At 39.2% G+C, this 23004-nt stretch overlaps 1 protein-coding gene across 1 annotated transcript in view; it reads left to right on the top strand.

Moving 5' to 3' along the window:
* Pard3b (par-3 family cell polarity regulator beta) overlaps positions 1-23004 on the top strand; it is a 978380-nt gene that overhangs the window by 498827 nt on the left and 456549 nt on the right. The window contains exons 6-10 of the mRNA XM_006975013.4: positions 3613-3699; positions 9576-9701; positions 11117-11475; positions 14081-14220; positions 16051-16179. Coding sequence (XP_006975075.2) covers positions 3613-3699; positions 9576-9701; positions 11117-11475; positions 14081-14220; positions 16051-16179 — 841 coding nt within the window. The remainder of the gene's footprint in view (positions 1-3612; positions 3700-9575; positions 9702-11116; positions 11476-14080; positions 14221-16050; positions 16180-23004) is intronic.

The raw sequence follows: 23004 nt of genomic DNA, 5'->3' as shown, positions 1-23004 counted from the left end.
GTTCAAGGCCAGCCTGGGCTACAAAGTGAAAAATCAGTCTCAAAAAGGGAGAATGAAATTCTTATCATCATAGAAATGGCAAAAAGTTATCAATCCCTTTATACATGTCAGATATGTATGTGTGATGTGTATGAGTTGTTTTCTCTTTCAAATTAACATCTCTGCTGGGAGTATCCCAAATCCCAATAACCTCATTACAGAAATGAGGATACTGAGGCTTGGCATCTTGGTTTAAATAACTCAGACAAATACTGGACTCACAGTCACCCTTGGGAGAAAAATTGTCCTCTGTCCTTGATCCTTTCTCTCAATTGCGAGGCTGGATACTCTGAGTACTGTTAGTGGAAATCCTGTCCATTTGTCTCGGGATGAAGGAACAGACCTACAGACATCTACAGCACACGTTGCATCATCAGCCTGAAGCTTCAGTTCCTCTTTGTCAATAGAAACCAGTTGAAGCGCTTCGTGTCTAGCTTTCACAGGGTAACTGTCTATAATGACAGTCTCATCTTTATCCACTGAGCTGCTGCTCTGTCCATAGTTGTCCACAGCTCTGAGACTGGCAATGGCTGGTCCCAGTGAGTGCAGAGTCAGCTCTGTCACAAGGACCTTAAGGAGTTTAGCCTGCTTAGTATTGTTGACCTAATGTTTGTAGGCATCTTCCAGAATAACTACTTTGATCTGAGGGAACTCTAACCACTTGTCTGGGCTGTGGTCCTTACCTCAGTCCCATTTTTGTCTGTTTCTATGGTTTGTTTTACTCTCCACTCCTGGAATATCCTTTCTACCTCATTGTCTGTATTTTTCCTTCTTAGTCTCCCTAACTACGCATGTAGCATGGTCTCTGTGCTGTCTTCTGAACTTGAACAACTGGACCCCAAATACAAATTTTACTCTGGAGTTTATCTAAAAAAAAAAAATTAGAAGTATGGTTTCACATCTTTGTAAAAGTCTTAATGTTGAGATATGTATTGAGCTGTTTTGAGATAAATAAGTGTGTGTGTGCACTCTGCCTTGCTGTGTTTATATCCCATGAGGTGTATACATACAGACATTTCCACACGACATCAAGCACTTATAAAATGGTGGTGATTCTCCTTTTAAAATCAATAAAAATATATAAACATATCTATGTGGCATTGTATTTCAGATACCTTTCTTTGCATGTAAAAACAACTTATGGATAAACTTTTATAAAATTAGGGCATGATTTATGTAAAAATTCAAATGTCATCTTTTTTAAGCAGATCTAACTTTCAGTGAATGTTTATTACATGTTTATTACAGTTTATAAATTTATAAGTCCACTATGTTTTCTCCCCACTGGGGTGATAACCTTTTTTGAGTACTCTAAAAGTTCTCAAGAATCTTAGTTGAAGAATTATGACTGTTGTGTATAAGGGAAAATTAGATGTTTATCCTGAAAAAGAAAAAAAAGAAAAAGAAAAAGAAAGAAAGCTTACTCTGAAATGTAAAAAGGGAATTTCATTACAAAAATTAATTTTAGAACCTGAATCTTCTCCAAAATTTTAGTGGTTTTGCATAAGACAGAATAAAGAGTAAGATTTACTTTGTTGATTTAAAAACATGAGATTAATAATTACTAAAATAGCATTATGCATCAAATTATTTTGCTTTACAAGGCAAGTTTTGAGTAGACTTAAAGAAATATTTATAAAATAGAAAAAAACTGAATTCCATGGAAGCCAATCTCTAGAAAAGCCATTTATGAGCTGAAATCTTGAAGTCTGCCCTAGACTAAACACTAATATTTTAGAGCATGTATATTAAGTGTGGGTGATATCCACGGGTATACAAATGCTTGATACATCTGTCAGGAGAGATCTGTGTTGGTGGCAAAACTCTAACAATTATAAAGGGGAAGGTAGTCATGATTTAGTGGTTAAAAAAAAGTTTAGTCTCAGTTTTTAAGTTTTTAAAATCAGTGTCTTTGGATTTGGCCTACTTTCAATGCTTATATTTAACTGTAAATCTATTAGTATATGAGAATTACTATATTGGATCACTGAAACCTTTACAAAGTTTCTGCGCCCAGCGAGTGTTTTGCATTCAGGCTTACAATGCGTATCAGTGTCCATCCAGAAACACCTATGTTCACATCTGTCTGTGCTCACTCACACAGAAACAAGCCCTTTGTTCTGCAGCTTCATGCTCAGCTTTGCTTGCTTTGTGATTTGCTTGCAGACCTCTTATATAGCCTGCCTGACTGAACAAGTTGAATGTATCGACAGTATCTGAGTGAAGATCATTTGAAATTTATTATCAGTTTTGAAATTGCATCATCTCCCCAAAATACTAGAGACTGTCTTGCTTTTATTTTATTTTATTATTTTTTTTAGTTCTTACTGATAATAGGATTGCAAGGGAAACACATTAACAATAAGCCTGATCTACTGACTAGCATATACTTAATGTATTTATTTTAGATTGCTGATCATTTTAAAAGATACTTCACGCAGGGTTAATTCATCAGACTCTTTGTTTTCATAATGCTGTTCCAGCAAGGAGCCAAATTTTTACCATTTTCAATTTGGAGCAGAAAAGTATCTGAGGCAGCTGTCGCTCTTAATTTGACATCTAGTTTCAGGTCATTTTCATGTGAATGGAAAAACAATAGAAACATGTTTACAATTTCCATAAATGGGATGCTTGCTCAACTTTATCATTTTCCTCTGGCAATTTTGTCTTCTCTCTCTGGAATTAAAGGAGCCAATAACTGTTCACAGTTATTATTTTTCATCTTTACAAAAACATGCTAATCCTACTCCCTATGACCGGGAAGCTTCCAGCATAGTCTACATTTCAATCATACACACTCCCTGTTAGTGTTTCTCACTCCTCCGTTCCTAATCTGAGCTAGGTTAGGCAGGTCAGACTTTCTGTAATACATTTTCTCTGGTTTTTGCAACCTCTCTTTCTGCTAGAAAGAAAGAAAGGAAGGAAGGAAGGAAGGAAGGAAGGAAGGAAGGAAGGAAGGAAGGAAGGAAGGAAGGAAGGAAGGAAGGAAGGAAGGAAGGAGCCAGAAGGTGAAAACTTGGAATTGTTCCATTGAGGACAACTGATGCAAGTCTGATTTATATTGCTTTGAACATGCCCAACTGTGTTACCAACTGTGGCTTCCCTGCCATAATAAACTGCAATTCAGTGCATTTTCTAATAAATAATTTTATTTCTTTTTTTTTTTTTTTACCATTTTCTGGTACTTCAAGGCTAAGCATAGATACACTTATTTCTGTGTGTTTATGGTTTGTACAGTTGTTTTTGAGTAGGTCTCATCAGGGAGAGATTTGTTCTGTGGACCTCTTTTTCTCTGTTGATTTGTGCAGATAAAGAGGGAAGCAGTTTTAGCAGTGAGTTATTGCTTAACTTTCTTTTTGCAAGGAAGATTCAAATAAGAAATCAGAAAGTCTTTTAACATGCTTACTTTGTGGATCTTCCAAACACATCAGCAAGCCCTGCACTCCTGACTTACCCTAGATGGTGAAGTCACAATAGTGGATGGAGTCAGTGCAGGGCATTGTGGGTGGGTTAATGTTCCTCATCTGGTTTTTAGCTAAAACTCATGTGTCTTCCTGTTTTGCTCTGCCCCAGTGATATGACAAGAACAGTGGAGATTTCTGGGGAAGGAGACCCCCTGGGAATACATGTGGTGCCCTTCTTTTCATCCCTGAGTGGACGGTAAGGTGTTTTCCTTGTCTCAGAAGCTCGTGCTAATGAAACCCTGATGGACGCCTTTTCCAGGAGAGAGTTAAGTGGCAATCTCTTATTCAGATGGACTTCTTAAGTAATACTTTGGTTGGCTTCATGCTTCAGAAACAGACTAAAATCATTTATTTCTAGGATGCAGAGAAAAAAATCATCCCAATTTCTCCACTTACAATTAATTATGAAGTACTTTCTTGGAGCATCCTTGAGAGTGACGCATAGTAAACAAGCTCCTTGGCAAAGATTTTAACATATTGTTAGACAAATGTCACAACTGAGTGGGTTTTTTTGCCATTATAAAATAGTCTTCAATGAGTGAAGATAGTAATTTCCAATTCTTCATATATATAGGACTAAGAATAATAAGCATTCACATTCTCATAGCTTTACTGGTTGCTCATGCGCGCGCGCGCGCGCACACACACACACACACACACACACACACACACACACACTGACTTAGATATAGAAGAAAAATGTATCTTTCTGTCAGTTTTTTACAGAAAAATACAGTTCAGACCGCTAAAGACAGTTCCTCACATCCTTTTAGAATTTTAGAGACATTTGCTGATAAATCCATTCTGGCAGATGCTAACTTCAGATGCTAACTTCAGTTGTGTCATTGTTTCTTGAAATCTACATGTGTCTAGATATAAAATCTGTTTTGTTGATGGGGATGAAGTGTGACTGCTGGGAGGATGATCTGATGGCACTCCTGGTAGATGTACCACCTTCCCTAAGATGCTTGCCTAGAGCACCCCCTGGGTCCTAACGAGGGCTCCCAGAAATCTTAAGGACCATTAGCTTTTTACACACGGTGGCCTAAACCCCCTTTCTTAAGTGGGTCATTGAAAAGTAAGAACATTTTATTTTAGCCCAACATATCAAGGACCAGAAGAGCCCATTGATTTTTCTTTTCCCCTCACAGTCACTCAAAACTGAGATCACTGACTTGTCCTCATTCCATATCTCTTTCTAGAACCACAATTTCCCCAAAGGTTATATAGTATTAATGTACTGGCTCTGGATATTTACTCAGTTCGGTTGACCACAGGGAAGGAGGAGCAGCTTTAGTCCTGCTATTTGGGTTGGCATCGTCTTGAGCAGGTAGCCATCTGCTACCTGTAACTGCAAAGTCATCACCTCGGTTTTCTCCCGTATAACATCTGACGCCAAGCTCTTGTGAGAATGAGCTGCCTCTAAAAAGAAATGAAGCGGAAAGCCAGCGAGCGGCTCTGATTGTCTGGTTTCCTGCGTGTGTTAATAAGTGTGTTTATATATGTTATGGGTTACGGCAGAGGACAGACCAGGGTTGTTTTTGACAGACAAGGTGAGTATTCATTCAGTTCCCAGGAGAAATCCTAATGGCTTTTGGCAGACGTGTCCTGATAGATCTCCGTGAAATACCAGAGTGGTTAAATTGCCAGGCCCTTTAGTTTAACGAACCTGGAATAGAACATAGGCTCTTTGAAATGAAAAAAATATCCACAGTGACACTCACCATCCTTCATTTTCAATACTTCAGAAAACAAGCTGGCCCTCTAGATGAGAAATCCCCTCCTCTCACTTCCAATAACAAAAAGACAGGATATGTTGATCCCCCCATCTTTTGGGGTCCTGATTCCTAGCATGTGATGTCCTCACATGGCCTCCAGCTAGGCCCTAAACTCATCAGTAGTGAAAACCTCCTTCACATCAAGGTTATGGGGATTAAGTGACATTAACAATGTGATAGCTCCTCGTAAAATCCACAACCTCTGAATGCAGAGATTGTCAGTGTTGTGATTGTTTTGGATAAAGCAGAAACAGTCTGATTCACAAATGAGGTTTCATTATAAGTTCATGGTCAACTGTACAGTAACTTGAAGAAATGGTTCTATTATATTTTGGGTATCCACTACTGTTATAGAAAGGAAATTTAATTAAAAATCATATGGAAATGGAGACATGAGCCAATAAAAGTTAAGAAGTAATGAGTCCAGGCTGAAGCAGCACACTTAACTCAACCCATGTGTCTTGGTGTAGCTGCCTACAGAGCATGTCAGACAAGTGTGTGCCTTCACACTGCCATCTGGCTTCCCTCTGTGAGCGCAGGGCTCGATTAGGTCATAGTGGCGTGCTTAGTTCTTCATTTCCTTCCATTTATTATTTGTTTCATTATTTTAAATTAGACTTTACATCTAATTCTTTATTAGGACTACTGTAATTGGCTTTGCTTCCAGTGTTTTGTTTTGTTTTTCATTAAGTAAAATATGGCCACACCTGTTACCGAATGAGAAAGTAAGTAACCCCCAGAACATCTGAGCAAAACCTGGAGGCCAATGTACCAACTGAAGTCCCCATGAACTCATTAGATCCCAGAGCACAGGGACGCCGAATACTGCTCGTGTTGAGGGCTGTTGTCTTTCCCAGTTTTGTTTGCTTGTTTGTTTGGTTTTGGGGGGAAAGAAAATAAACAAAACACTAAGTCCTTCCAAACAACAAATGAAAAACCACAACATTAATTTTTATATTTAAATGTCAATTAAATTTAAAGAATTAAAACACTAATTTGTTTCACTAAAAATAGCTAAGACACTTCCATTTCATAAAAAAGATAGCTGAACAGCTGAAGCAGAGGGGAAGGAAGAGATCCCCAATGTGAGGAGAGGAGTTTGAGTGACAGACAGGTGAGCTACCAGGGTGGTGCAGCCTCAGGATTCGGTCAGGACACAGGGCTGGCACAAGGGTCGGGCACTAGAGTCTAAGTGATGATTACATGAGCAAGAAGCAGTTGTTGCTCCTCTTAGCCTGCCTGGAGATTGAATTTTGAGCATCCTTTAGCTCTACCAGTAAACTGGTTGTCTTACCCTCTGGTAGCACCACAGCATTAATTGTTAAGTCTGGTAAGTTTTATCTCAAGTAAGGCAGCTACTACCCTACCAGTGAGTGAAAATAGATACATTTTTATAAACCGCTTCCCATTGGTAGAGATGACATCACACCACAGGGAATTTACCCCTTCCAGACAATAGGGAGGGCAGGGTGGGTTTGTTGCTGGGGACCAAACTAATGAAATCAGTCAGCTTTACATTTTACCAAAATTACCTCTGACACACAGGTTTTACAGCTGGGCTTCTTCTGTCAATAAATTTTTCATGGAAAGTTAGGTTATTTAGATCAGCAAGGTTCACATAGCATGCTCCAGCCGTAATATGCTAGCGAAATTGCAACCCAGTGGCCCGAAAGAATTAATTCATCTCCCAAAATGTGAAATTAAATCCTAGGGAGTAACATTACATGACTGATGATGTACTGAATTAAATTAAGGGGAGACTTGAATGCTTGTTAAAAAAATATCACTTACATAAACTAGTTTATAACCACCCGTGAGCCTCCTAATGGGTCACGTTAGGGGGGAGCCACCGTAACAAAAATCTAAACGGTGAACTATCAGAGAACAGTTCAATTTAGGAGAAAGCACGATTTTGATCCAGTTCTCCCTCCTTCCTGTCAAGTAGTTTCACGGGAGTATTGCGCTGGGAAAGGAAGGCACTGTGAGGTATCTGATTGTTTCAGTAAAGTTATAGGGAGGGGACGATGCCTGAGACCCCGCCCACACTTGCCAGGATGTCCTGGAGCCCTTCCTTGTGGTCGGTGGTGTAACCACCACTTGCTCAGCAGGAAAAGCTGCACACTCTGTCCATTTAATGTTTCCAAAGGAGGAGCCTGATAGCGGTGGGTGCACCTTGCCAGTTGACACCTTGAGATGGTCTCGGCTCATTAAATGAACTGAGGCCGGGAGGCAGAGGCTCAATTTTGTGGCCACTCCAGACGGAGAAAGTACTCTCTCTTGTGCTTTCATTACAGGCTGCCCTTTTTGCATGGCCGACCTTATTATTCACACATAAAATGTGCTCATATTTTATTTAGATTTGAAATTTAATGCAAAGGGGGCTGTGTAATATAGCACACAAGGCTCTTATTCAAAAGAGAGTGGCTAAATAGAGTAATAAGGGACAGGGAACATGGAGGTGGCGGTTTCCCCACACCCAGCAGATACCCCTGGAGGCCCATCACTCTGTCTCAGTGTGACACTCAGGGAGGCCTGTGTCATGCCACAAAGATAAAGGACTTCACCAAAGTGAGAAATGGCTAAAGTCAGGAGAGGTTCCATTTCTTGTGGTAGATTTAGTTTGGTTTTATGGGAGTGATAAAGATTGCATGTGTGTACACGCGTATTAACGCATGTGCACATACAGCCTGCGTGTGAATGGGAGAATCTGTGTCCATAAGATTCTCAACCACAGAAGGTTCCAATAAAAGCTTCTATCTATACTGAGTGCACACAGACTTTTTTATGTTATTATCCCCTACACATTAAATTAGCTATTTATGTAGCATCTCTATTACATTGGATTTTGTGGGTAATTTAGAGATAATTAAAATGTACAGAGGGATGCAAATACTATGGCATTTTTCATAAAGGATTTGAACAGCCACAGTACCCAAAGGGATCCTGGAAACCTCCATAGATATGGAAGAATTATATAGGAAATGTAACTATCGTTTACTCTAGTCTCCTTTTTATTTTCTTTCATTTTCAGTCTCCTGTTCCTTCTGACTCTGAACTAAAAAGTCCAAAGCTCTGGGAGCTCCTGGGAATCCTCTCTGACTCTGAGGCTGGCCCTGGGTGTCCTCTCTGACTCTGAGGCTGGCCTGGGTATCCTCTCTGACTCTGAGGCTGGTCCTGGGTATCCTCTCTGACTCTGAGGCTGGCCTGGGTATCCTCTCTGACTCTGAGGCTGGTCCTGGGTATCCTCTCTGACTCTGAGGCTGGCCTGGGTATCCTCTCTGACTCTGAGGCTGGCCCTGGGCATCCTCTCTGACTCTGAGGCTGGCCCTGGGTGTCCTCTCTGACTCTGAGGCTGGCCCTGGGAATCCTCTCTGACTCTGAGGCTGGCCCTGGGTATCCTCTCTGACTCTGAGGCTGGCCCTGGGCATCCTCTCTGACTCTGAGGCTGGTCCTGGGCATCCTCTCTAACTCTGAGGCTGGCCCTGGGTATCCTCTCTGACTCTGAGGCTGGCCCTGGGCATCCTCTCTGACTCTGAGGCTAGCTGTGATCCTCACCCACTTTATCAGATTAGGCTCATTGACTGACACATGAAGATCCCACTGGATGGTGGATGGTGTGGACCTCCTACCCAGTGTTAGTTTTTAAGCCCTGTGATGGCTCCCTATTGTGCCCAAGTTTGGAACTTTTGCTTTATCTTATTTGCATAGGTCTGGTCCTCCAACCTTACTTCATTTCCTCCAGCCTGAGGATGGAGAAAAACACCTGACATGGACCTTCATTCAAAGGCACTAATGAATAGGGTCTGAGCTGAAGTGTTTGTTTACTTTTTAATATGCAAACTACTAGAACATGTAATAGTACTGCAAAACAGGCTGTGAATGTCTAATCCTCTCACATCACTAGCACTAAGTTCCTACCTTGCCACTCAGGCAGGCTTCCTTACAGTCAAGTGTGATGCCTCCACTGCAGCTGCGAGTCTTGGCTGCTGTAGTCTCTGCTGTTTCCTACTGGTCTTCCCTAAGACCATGGGAAGCATATAAATGGGTTGTTACTTATGATACGGATATTTGCCTTTGGATTGAGGTGTGTGCATGTGCTTGTGTGTGCCTGGTTGTGTGTGTGTGTGTGTGTGTGTGAGATTGTGTGGGAACTTGATAGAGGAACCATTTGGTCCAACAGAAGCATAATCTACTTAGTAAACAGAAACCAGTACTTATTTCTGAATAGCTACATGAGGAGAAATAATGAGCACATTGGTGCTCAGAAGTTTTATCTCAACCTAAATGTCTCTAGGATCCTAGGACTCTTCATCCGAGGCATTGAAGAAAACAGCAGGTGCAAGCAGGAGGGGCTGTTTCAGGAGAACGAATGTATCGTGAAAATCAACAATGTGGAACTCCTGGACAAAACTTTTGCTCAGTAAGCATTCTTTTCATTGTTTATTTGCTTTATTGATCTCTTGAATATTTATAATCATTATAGAGCCCATTATGACCAATACCATAGGTGGAATGTCAAGCCAGTTCCCTTTAAGTGACCCCTGACCATCCATTTCTGAATGCGTTTTATGTCTTGACATTCTGAGAGGTGGCCAACACATGTGCCTGGTGTCTGTAGGGAGGTTAAGACACAGAATGAAGGCAGCAAGCCTTCCTGCCTCTCTGTCTTTCTGGGGCATCCATGAATGAAGAGGTTTGTTTTTCTTGGGCTATGGGTCAGTTAGACTGGTATTTACTGGCTCTCTCTTCACAGACAATTAATTCAGCTTATTAATTAACCTCCTTGATGTCAGTCTTCTTTAAACTGTAAAATCTGTGGGTGATGTCTATGAGGACTCAACGAATAATAGAAACAAATTGTAAAAAATTAAATGTAAAATACTCTGCCTCAAGATATCATCTTTCTGAATGTGTAAAATCTTACAGGCAATATCTGTTTCTACACAGGAATTAGAATATGTAGAATCCAGCTGCATCTAGCTATACATATCTACATAGACACATATGTATTGATGTGCATTGACATTTTGAGAGCTTCCAAGTTCAGCAAATGAGTAGTGATAATCTTCATTAATAATCAGTAGCCTATCTTGCTTCCGAGCCAAATTGCTCATAACACAGCATCTCCCTGGCCATTACCTGTCAATAGTGGGGGCTGGGGGTTGCTGATGGAAGGCATGTAGCACTGGCTGCTGTTTAGAGGTAGAATGAAATGAGGTCTTTCTAAAACATTTAGTACATTCAGCTATTATTGGACAGAATTATGATAATTATTAATAATTATGTTATATGCATATTTTGCTGCCCTGCTTTGCAAAGTCTAGGGAGCTTGATGGCCCCTGTTTTATCAAAGTGGGAACTGAGTCATAAAACACTAACTTAGAGTCAAGTAAAAATAATCTATTAATAATATGATTTTTAAAAAGAAGGATTTAAATTTGCTTTAAATGTGTGCTTCGGTAATTACTTCTGGGTAGATTTTCATATTTAGAAACACTTGGAAGCTGAGTTGTCAGTAAAGCTCTTAAGTCTCTCTGAGCTTCCACTTGAATTTGTTAAATACAAGTGAATTATATTTGCTTTTTAGAGTTGTTAAGAAAAATAAACTAGAGGATTATACACAGTCCTCATGCATGTGCAGCTAGTGCGGAGGCACCTTGGTGGACAGGTTGTAAATAGTAAGTGGTAACTAGTTAGCAGAGTCATACTGTAGTGATAATCCCAGGACCTCCTATACTTACTCTAGGAGGCTGCTTTGCTGCCCCCAGACCTGTGTACCTTAGAAAGTGGCATGCCAGAACATGGCATCATTCTCCATTTCTTCCCTCTTTCAAGGGCCCAGGATGTCTTCCGCCAGGCAATGAAATCCCCCAGTGTGGTCCTCCATGTGCTTGTGCCTCAAAACCGTGAGCGGTATGAGAAATCAGTCATTCGACCACTGAACATCTTTGGCAACAATGATGGGACTTTGAGAGCAAAGGCTGTGCCTCCTGCCCGTGGGAAACCAGGATTAAAGGCAGCAAATCTCCCAAGACCGAACAGTCCTGAAGCAGATGAGTCAACTTCCCCACAGCAAAGCAAGAGCCCCCAAGTTCCAAGACAGGAAAGAAAACCTGCATCTCCCTCTCTCTCCCCTTTCATGGGGTTTGGCAGCAGGAAAAATGCAAAAAAACTCAAGATTGACCTAAAGAAAGGTAATTATTAAATTGTGCTTAATTGCATTCTATTATTATACCATGTGAAACTGGTTAAGAGAAATTCATTAAGGTTAATGTAGTTAATTCCCTTTTTATCTAATTGTATCAAAAAATAGATTTGAGTGTATACTTGGATAACTTAAAGTTTTTAAAACTGTAGTACTTTCTTCTTTTCTTCTGCAAAAATTTAGATTAATTGAAACAAACAAACAAACAAAAAAACAGTGAAGAAAGGATAGGATCAGTGCAGACTTGATAAAAGCCAAGCAGCATTGTGTGACAGGTCAATAGTGAGTAGGCATAAGAGCTTAATTGCCTTTATTTTGAGTGTAAGTTAGTGATTTTCTTAAAGCATCCTTTAGGCCAGTTCAACAATAGGGCCTCTGGCTCTATAGAATGGTTTTTGTATCAGTGCGATGTTTAGTCTTCAGAAAGACAATAGATAGTGATTATTAATCTCGGACTCAACATTATATTTCTTCAAGAAAGTCAAAATTTCAAAGCTGCACACCTTTTGTCCATTTCCAGCACAGAGCAATTATCCTGGGCCACATGTGTACATGCATATGGCGCAGCATTACACACATGTGCATGTGCACATGCACTGCTGTGTTCCTGTTCATTCCCTACTCATTCCTTACCCTCCACCTGATACTCCCTCCTCCCATTGTAACGTCCTGAAATCCAGTGGTTTTTCAAGCCAATTCAAAGGCTAATAGGTTTTTTCACTAAATTAAAAATTTAATGGCCACCAGGAAATTTTTTAATATTATTTGTGAATTTCAAAAACAACATGTATCTTTCATTAGGATATAGAAATTATTCTGAAGATTTCTCAATCAAAATTTTATTCACTTACAAAAGTCTTATCTTGGGGATAAAGTTAGTTGAAAGAAGGCACAGAGGTTGATATGTGTATATTTAAGTACATTACAAATAAGCCATGTCCAAATGCATTGTTGTGTAGCAATAACCCAGCCATGTGTATGAGTTAGGTGCTTTGAGGTGGGAGAGTCATGAAAAGATATCCCGAAGAAGACAGCAGATCAACAAGGGTGGATTGCCTCTGTCTAAATGTGAGGCTATAATAGGCATGCCTTAATAGATAAATGGTTGTAGGAAGGAAGAAAGAAAAATTACAGTTTTTGCTGAGGTTTTCAGCCAGGGCAAATTGCATACTGGAAATGTCATTGATTGAAATTAGAATTTTAAGTAGTTGAGGATATTTGATAATGGCAGGATCTGGGTTGAAGAAGGAGAAACATAGTAAAGTTTGAAATATTCATAATTATATTCAGGAAAGAGAGAGAGACATGGAGGCACAGAGGGAGATGGAGAGGTGAGAGGAGAGAGGGCAAATGAACCACACAGATGATAGCTATAGTCTATAAAATAATAATAATGACAATGAATCAAAGAGCTGATGGAGGCGATCGTGACAAGTACAGAAACTGGCCCAATACCGATCGTTGGACATCATCTGTGTTGATGTGGGAGCACATAGGTGTGAGTTCTAGGGTCACAGATACGGTATGATGAGAAAGATGTGAAAATAAAAATGTTAAAAATCAAGGGGGAGCTTATTTCTGAAAATGATAATTAGAAAGTATCAAAGATGAATAGGTAAAAAACAAGGCCAAGAATGGAAAGAATTCCTGGTGATGGCCGCAGGGAGTGTGTCTGTCAGCTTCCTAAATCTCATCAGAAGGGATGGGAAGTTAGGAGAGGGTTTGGGCTCACAGTTTTGGAAGTCTCAGTTCCTGGCTTGTTGGCCAGCAAAGCAATGGAGCATGATGGGAATGTGTGGTAGAGCGAGCCTCTCACTTTCTAGCAGCCCAGAAGCAAAGAAAGAGAACCATGGCGGGTGAGGGGGCCATAGCTCCTTCTCTGTCATACCCCTAGTGACCTTACATCCTTCTACCAAGCCCCACGCCCTAAAGGTCCTGCCACATCCCAGTGTGTTACAGGCTGGCGGCATGGCTCTTTGTGAGATCTTATCCAAACCAAAGCAGTACTTTATTCATGATAGAAGCTTCAAGAAACGCTAATAATTGAGTATAGATTGTTTACAGTTGGGAAATCTGCATATATCTTTAGACAGAGTAGAAAGGAGAAGTCGGAGATTTAAGACAACTGGGATGGGACAGCGAGGCCCTCTGGGGACAAGACAGTGGCTACAGCAGTCAAGCCATCAGGACACATGCAGAAGCCTGAGCCATAAACTACTCAGTTGATTGAGAGACCACAAAACCCCAACAGAGGAAGTCACGTGGCTGGGAGGAAAGATGAAGTCAGGAGGTAGATGACTGAGGAACTGATGCTGTGGACATATGGATGCCATGCATTGTCTTCTAGAACCCGAATACACGAAAGTGTCCTGTGTATTTATTGGATCCTAACTTCACTTTGATGCTATCATTGCCTGTTTGAAACTCTAACCTTTATTTAAAACAGGAAAACCGAAGCCTATGTAAAATCTCCTGGAATATAAATAATTTCCTTGATCTGCTTTAATGTAAAATAGGCAGAGTTTACTAAAGGAGTGAATGTAATGTAACCCATGCTTAAGGTGACAGTACATCTTTCTGGTCTTGCATGCTAGGCCCTGAAGGACTTGGTTTCACTGTGGTAACCAGAGATTCTTCTATACATGGTCCTGGTCCCATTTTTGTAAAAAACATCTTACCAAAGGGAGCAGCAATAAAGGATGGCCGCCTGCAATCGGGGGACAGAATTTTGGAGGTAAGAATTGAAGTTAATGTCTTCAGTAAAGTATTTCCTTATATTTAAGTAAATAATATATAGACATATGTAGAAGTCACTTGCTGTCTCTTGTTGATCCTAGTACCCTCCAAAACTACTAACATCTGCAGATGTCCAACTCCTTTATATAAAATAGCATTGTATTTGCATATAAATGATACCTTAAATTGTCACTTTGTACAGACCGAGCAGGTTATATTTAGGAATACATACACACACACACACACACACACACACACGCACACACGTAACAACAATTAATGTAAAAAGAGGCAAGGGGGGTATATGGGAAGGGGAAGGTTTGGAGGGAGGAAAGGAAAGGGAAAAATGATATAATTTGGTATAATTTTCAATGATATAATTTTCAATATTTTCAAAATTAAAGAAAAATTTTCACCTAGATGATTTATAATACATAACACTATCCAAATGCTATTTAAACAGTATGTCTTGTTTAGAAAATAACAAAAATAGCTTGCCAGTGTTCAGTATAGATACATCTTTATCTGAAGTTGATTAAATTTATAGATATTGAGGGCTGACTAAATATAAATGTTTAATTTCTAATGAAACATATGTTGGAAATTAGTACTTGTAAACAAAATAATGACTTTGTAAACAAAATAATGACTTCAATTATAAATTATAAAATTATAAAACTAGCTAATGAGGAGCCTAACTATGTATGTCCCCAAGAAGGTCAGAGATGTGGGACCAAATACTAACATTTTCCTACCGCCTTCTTTCTTTCTCCTGTGGTGTTGAATTAATCTAGGAGTCTGTTATTGCTTAGTCGGGGCAAACAATTTCATAGTCTCACACAGGACTTTGTAGTAGTTTCTTCAAAACTTTGAGGGGATCTCCTATTGACACTGTCAGACCCAAATCAGTATCACCTACACTCAGCCAGGAATAGGAATGCTGAGCTGGTTTTGCATAGAAAAGTATTTAGATACCCATATATGAGGCTTATTTCTCCCACTGATTTCTGTCCAATAGCAACATCATCTCAATAAGGAGCTTTGGACAATCAACCATGAGAGACATCTTGGTTGAGGCTGACTGGTTTTAAATCTCCCGTGACATGGGAAGTTGCTTTCAAAAGTATTTTCACTGAGAATGTATGTTTTGGAAACATTTTAGCAATCCATGTAGTTCTAAATCGGGAAGGATGCTCTACCTGACAAACAAAGCTCTGAGGCTGATTTCCACTAACCTGCTGATACCACTTTTCTAGACAAAAGGAGCATTTGGGATTACACAAAATACTTGTACTTCTACAGTAATGTGCCATGTGATAAATAATTTATTTCTTCCTGGTATATTGCAGTCCTCTTCATGCTTATTTGATGAATTAATTTCTGACGCTTCTCAGTCTGATTTTTCCCCTTGTAAAAATGTAATGACTCAGGGAAAATTCCCACTATAACATAATTTATCAATTGAGTTTGTCTAGTATCAAAATGATGATGACCATGTTATTATTGAAAATGTATGTGTCTGCCCATATGCTTAGTGTCATCTTTTCAGAACTTCATTGAATTCACGAACCCATTTGTTGCATACTTAATTCACAAAATAGAATTAAAAAAAAAAACACTTAGGAGGTGTGCTGTGCATGGTGGTACATGCCTATAATCCCAACATTCAAGACAAGAGTGAGCTCTTCGAGAAAGATCTGAGTTCAAGGACAACCTTGGCTATATAGTTATAATACCCTGGGCAACTCTGCAAGACCTGTCTAAAAGGGACAGGGGAGTTGATGGGAAATATTCTGAGTGTGGTTATGTATATGGTTCTACTCACTAGGTAAATGGCAGAGATGTCACAGGAAAAACTCAGGAAGAGCTTGTGGCCATGCTGAGGAGCACCAAGCAGGGAGAAACCGTATTACTGGTCATTGCCCGCCAAGAAGAGAGCTTCCTGCCCCGAGAGCTGGTAATGTTAAAGCCTCTGTCTTCTTGAGGTTTTGGTGCCATGATTAGTGTCTGTATGGAACTTATACTAACTGAGTACTGCTGTTAAATTTGGGCTGTGTTTAGAACAAACATAGGGTGTGAGTATGCTATCCCACTTGGAGTATCAGACTTGTCTACTGATGCGTTGAGAGCATATATATGTACACAGGGCCTTGAAAGCACAAACTCTAATAGGTTTTGATAACAAATAGCTATCTGCGCAATTCAGTAAACTATACATTTGAGTTTAGATTGCAAACTAGATGAGCAGCATAGTTCACAGGTCTCCTTTAATGTGTATTCTAAGTAGCACCTTAATGGGAGACATAGGTAACTGGGGAAACTGGGTGAGGAATAAGTAAAATAATGTCATGCTCTCATTACATTTTTCTGTAAATATACAACTGTTTTAACCTTAAGAGTTAACAAATAAGTAAAAGAGAAATAACTTCAAAGGAGGTAACTCATACCTGGCACTGGGCCTTTTATTTTCTAGCCTGTAGATCTAATAGGGGCATTGTTCTTCCATAGGGGGTAACTCCATTTAAACTTTATATTTATATATTTTAGGAAGCTTCTACATTAGTAGGTTTCCATATGACTTTCTCCAAAGGTCTGTAGAGTTAGTTATTCTTCCTCCTCAACCCTTCTAAACACACCCAGTTTAACCTTTCCAATTTCATTATTCCGTCCCCCCTTATACACTGTTATATCTCCCTTCCCTTGAAAGCACCCCGATGACATACACACACAACCACTTTGTGGTCCTTTAATACTTTCTAGACTTCTGTGGGTTTTCTAAAGGAAACATGCAAAGCTAAAATTTAAAGCTAGCATCTACATATGAAAGGAAACGTGTGACATTCGTCTTTCTGGATCACCCCACTCAGGATTATGGTATGCTTTTATTTATTTATAGGTTACATTCATTTACCTGTATATTTCATAACTTTGTTTTTCTTAACAGATGAATGCTATTCCATTGTATAAATGTGCCACATGTTCATTATCTATTCAACAGTTGATGGACATCTGGACTGTTTACATGTCCTAGGTATTATGAATAGAGCAGCAATTAACATAGATGAGCAGTTATCTCTCTAGCAGGATATAGATCCTTTGGATATATGCCCAAGAGTGATCTAGCTGGATCATGTGATAGATATGTTTCTATCTTTTAAAGGAACCTCCAAACTGAATTCAATAGTGGCTACAGCAGTTTTCACTCCCCACAGCAGAGAATAAGTATCCCTATTTCCCCATATACATACCACCATGTATTGTCATTTCTTTTATCTTAGTCATTCTGACTATAGGAGTTGTTGACCATTGGGGCTGCATAGACCCACAAACATTATAGAGTCTTGCCGCTACTCTTGGCTAACCTCCAGAACTTGGCAGTGAGACCCTATTGCTGAAGATACCATATACTTGAGTGATCAAACATGGAGAAATCAATTTGGTACTAACCTGGAATGTGTACTGCCTGGCTTCCACAGTGCTGGAAGGTGTTCTGCATGCTGTCTGAGGAGAAGAGTAGTCATCAGTCTTCCCTATCTGTGATCCTGCGAGCCACAGTAATGAATGACCTTGCAAAATATGCCCACTGGTGAATGTGTTAGGAGTAACCAAACACTTTCTGATTGGATTAAATTTGGACCCACAATAAGGAATCCATACCTGCACTGTTAGAACCTGTGACTACAAAGGTCATAGCCCTTAGGGGAGAATTGCTACTATTATTCTCCTGAATGGACATTAGTATTAAACTGGCTCCTAAGGGCTTATTGCTATACCCATCGATTAATGCATCTCTGAGCTCTCATCAAGAAGCTGCTTCTTATAGTAGATGATGATTAGCATGGAGAGCTGCAACTGGTCAACCTGCAGAGAATAAGAGACTTCAGAGTCCCCAGCCCCAAATGGAACATCTTATTGCACACCTCCCCACAAAAGCTAGGAGGTCATTGTGGAAGAGGCAGCAGGTGATTCCAGTGAGTGATGAAACAGTATGTTCTGAACAAAACAGAGCAGTTATACATAAGAACTCATTGTAGTTAGGTCATCATGCACCAGCACATTCAAGCCAGACAAAATTCCATCATGGAGGAGGGAAGTAGGGGGAGGTTCTACCCCTAACGGAATAACTGTTGGCAATTGATAGCTTCTGGGAGAAGGAGAATGAGTTTTCTTTAAGGGTATGACCATGGTAGGATAACCATGACCAGGGAGGGATTGGCCCTGTACCCAACAGTATTTGAACGATGGAAATTGGAGTTGTTGGGCTTTTGAAGAAGAGAAAAGATAAAAAGAAGACAAGAAGTTGGGTAGTTGAGGAGGTGGGGTAGATCTGGGAGAAATTCTGGGAGGGAGGGAGCAAATCATATTGTATAAAATTCTCCATTTACTCAGGGGGGGCATGAATTATAAAAAGGATAAAAAGCTAACTTTTTTCTTGTTATTTTTGTTGTTGTTACTGTTGTTGTTCCGAGTATATCATATATTTTTTATTGTGGTGGTAGCAATGGGTAAATATATAGGATATATTTGATACTAAGAGTGTAAAATTTAATGTGAAGTTACACAGTCATTCTGAAATCCTTTTCTAAATGTATCAGTATTTATTAAGTTGTATAGCCTTTGGGTCTGGTTAATTGTGGTGTGTGATGTTTTTTATTTATTTATTTATTTATGTTTTCTATAATAAAGTATATAAAATTAATTTTAAAAGTAGATTATTAAAGAACTAATAAAATATTACTTAAAAGAGAAAAATTTAAATGAATGGAAATAAAAATACACTCAAGTGCTCAAAATGGACATGAAGGTCATGAAGAGATCTGCAGAGCAGTGCAATTACACTCCACAGAGGAATCCAACCTGTTCTGAGCTTGGAGAAAGGTGTCTTAAGAGAATTTCAAGTCATTAAAAATGAATCTCCTCCTACCCAGAAACTACTCCTTTAGTAATTTTTTTAAATTGATGATCAAAGATGTACAAACGTTAATGTACATTGACTTTTCTCCTCATGTAGCATAGTAATATGTTTGATGTGTACAACTCAAAGCTGTTGGCTAGATAAATAACTGTATATTTCTCCAGTAAAATATAATCAATACTTAAAATGGTATTATTGAAGAATTGTTTGTAATTTGAGAAAATCCATAGCATAATGCTGATTAAAATGTAGGGCATAAAATTATATATGAAAAATTATATAATTATATTAAAGGCTTGAAAAATAATTGGGAAGAAACACCTAAAATGTTAGAGTTTTGTATTTGTTAACAATGAGAATATATTTACTTATTGAAATATTTTACTTTTAGAATGATTATAGAAATTTTAAAGGGACTGTTATACCTCAGAACAATGAGAAAATATGTGATAAAGATGATTCTTGGTTACCTCTTGTTTTGAATTTGAGTTGGGGGATTAGTGGCTCTTGAAGGGGCAATTTAGAGATAATTGTTATCAAATATGTGAGGTTGTATTATGTGGATTGGAAAATGAACTTACTACCTTTCCTTAAACCATTTATCCATTAATCACCTTGAGCATCATTTCAAGATCACCTACTACCTTCTCAGTACAAAGTTGGAGATTAAGGAGTAATTTGAACTCATTTTCAGTTCCTATTGAGCGTGCCCCAAAGCAAATGTTTGGAAGAGGGTAATGTTGTAAGAACTTCTCAACCATACAAATGCACAAGGAGAAGATGAATTTCTTAGAATATTCAAATCCAGCTTCATCTGTCAAAAATGTTGGACCCATGAGATGCTTCAGCAGCTAAAGGCACTGGCTGCCAAACCTGACGCCCTTTGTTCTGTCTTCAGGACCCACATGAAGGAAAGAAAACCATACACACACACACACACACACACACACACACACACACACACACACACACACACACACTATTTCTCTGCACTCTGACTTTGCACATATCTAAGTATAGTCTTACTGAATCACTGCTCTTCCCCAGTAATGCTCCTTGTCTTATCCACGTGTCCTCCCCTCTCCCCTCCAAGTAGTTTTTACATAGACTTTCCATTCTATGTTCTATTTCTTTTTCATTGTCCGGTTCATTGTGCCCTCACTCTGTTACACAGAGTGGGAAGATCTACAGCGAAAAATAAAAAAAAGAAGAAGCCAGGGAGGGGGCAGCATGAACAGTATAAGCGATTAGGACATGAGCCTTACTTCAATTCCTCTACTCTTCTCTGTGGCCACCCATTTTCCAAGGCAGAACCTGAAATGTCGCCTCCTCTCTCAGCTGGTCCCTTATTCTTCCCAAGAGAGATGATGAAGAAACTCAAAGTCCAAATATCGTTCTCTGGAATATAGAGGGTTTTTCCAATCTTTCATTTATCCTCAGGGTCCTCTGGGAGGGTCAAAGTGAAAAGAAACAAGAAACAAGAGTTACTGGGTGTACAAACACTACAAGTCCATTTCCTTATTATTCAATCCTCTGGGTGACAGAGATGAAAATGATCATAAAACCTCAGGGAGACTGTGTGCATATTTCAGAAAAGAAAAAGAAAAAGAAAAGAAAAGGAAAGAAAGAAAGGAAAGAAAGAAAGAAAAGAAAGAAAGAAAGAAAGAAAGAAAGAAAGAAAGAAAGAAAGAAAGAAAGAAAGAAAGAAAGAAAGAAAGAAAGAAAGAAACTTTGACATTTCCTTGAACTATGGTTCTGGAAGGAATAAAACTCCACATTAAGGGAATCATTGCAGCCATCCTGTCAGAACCCAGGTGACAAAGCTCTCCCTGGCTACTTAAAACTCCAGAAGCTCCATCCTTCTCTGATAACTCCTTCAGCTCCCTCCCATATGTCCTTCGCAATTCCTGACTTCAAGGCTAATCCTCATCATCTAGAAGCCTTCCTTCATCTTCCCCTAGGCAAGAAGGGAAGAGATATGTTATTTTGAGCTCTCAACTCAAAAGATATTTTTTTTTTTTACTTAAAAAAAATTGCACTTGGAATTTTACCAAACTGAGTAATGGAATTCTTAGCATCCAAGTAAGTTTACCTCTCAATTTCTAAATTAAAATGAGTGCCAGCATAGTTACATGATACATCTAAGTTTTCACCAAAGAACTGGAAAGAGAGACCTGAGGTCACCTATACCTGGAGTAGTCTCAAGAACCCAACCTGTCCAAATCCATTTCCTTATCAACTGCTCTCTGAGTGACTGGGGGCTGTCCAGCAACCAAGCCCAGGTCTTCATAAACTGGGTGACTTTTTTGGTGAGAATTAAAGAAGATAATACATATAAACAAAGCTCTTGGCATCATCTCTAGCCATTTCTAAGTTCTCAGCATCATTGGCTCCAATTGTTTTTTCTAGTGCATTCCATCCTCAGTAGTGGTGTGAATATAACATTCTGCTCTAGATCCAATTTCCAGAGGCTTGGCTAAGACCAGCTACCCCTTATGAACAGTGTAACTTTCTTATTTACTATTTTAAAATGTATTCTGGGATCCCCAAAAATGAATAACAAGCACAATTTTATAGCCCATCAACTCCATAAATGAGACAGTTTCTGTGTGTTATTATTTTGTTCTTTAATATACTTCAGTGGAATTTGATTTTTAGGCCAGAATGACATCATAGATTGAGCCTACCAGGGGACATATTAAATTAATTGTGCAACTATGGTATTATAAATGTAAATAAATTATTTGTTCTCATTTGTTTTTTATCTTATCCAGAATATAGAGGGCATATGGTTTAACATTAATTCTCTTATAACTTTCTGGCAAACATCTAGGCTCCAAATATTTGACAATAAACTATCCAAATATATGGCACACTTTTATAATCATAGCAAAGAAACAGTTTTGGGAGGCCTAGACATACCTACTTCATAGGAACCCAGAATCTGTATTTGAGAGAAATAAATAGGTTTTTGTTGTTGTTTGGTTTTGGTTTTTTGTTTGTTTCTTTGTTTGTTTTTGTTTTTCCTCAAGGGAATAGGGTGCCTTGAGCACTAAGGAGCAAGAACACACAGAAAATTTAAAAAGAGATGATGTTTGTATGCACCAGGCTATCTCAGTAGGAATTACTTGATCATATAGTATGCGCTGAAGTCTTTGACAGAGCCAAGTGGGGAACATTGTGTTGGGGATGCTGCTTTGTGCTTTTCTTTCTCAAGTAGAAGGTGGCGCCACTTTTGTCTGCTCTCCCTTAACATGACTGATACACACATGTGACTTTCCACCCAGAGCCTGAGGGACCAAGGACAGCACTTCCTGCTTTTGTCTTTCCTATCTCCTTTGAAGAAAACAGACTCTGTTTATTCTTTTCCTGTTCTAAGGAAGGTGCTCTCTTTTTTTGCTAAGCCTGGCGCTCACCCTCCTGAACAGCGTTGCCTGGCCTGCCTTGTCCTTATCTTCTTGTTATCTTTAGCTTCTTGGAGAGTCTTAACGCTTACAGCCACAGGAGCATGTGGTCAGGAAAGAGAGAGAGAGAGAGAGAGAGAGAGAGAGAGAGAGAGAGAGAGAGAGAGAGAGAGAGAGAGAGAGAGAGAGAGAGAGAGAGAGAGAGAGAGAGAGAGAGAGAGAGAGAGAGAGAGAGAGAGAAAGGAGTTATTTTCTCTGTGTGAACATGTGCATGTATTTGCATGTCTTCCTTCATTTATTAGTGAGGAAAGAACATTCTGCCCTTTCTTTGTTAATCTCTTTAACATTTCCTTTTCTGACTTGCTGCCTTGTCTTTAAATTACCCTGAAAATCACAGCAACCCTGGTGGGTAAAACGAGCTGAGAACATTTTGAATGTGTTTATAATTCCTACCTCCCACATT

This window comes from Peromyscus maniculatus, chromosome 13, assembly GCF_049852395.1.
Source record: "Peromyscus maniculatus bairdii isolate BWxNUB_F1_BW_parent chromosome 13, HU_Pman_BW_mat_3.1, whole genome shotgun sequence".
Taxonomy (NCBI): domain Eukaryota; kingdom Metazoa; phylum Chordata; class Mammalia; order Rodentia; family Cricetidae; genus Peromyscus; species Peromyscus maniculatus.
This window is presented reverse-complemented; position numbering and strand designations above follow the sequence as displayed.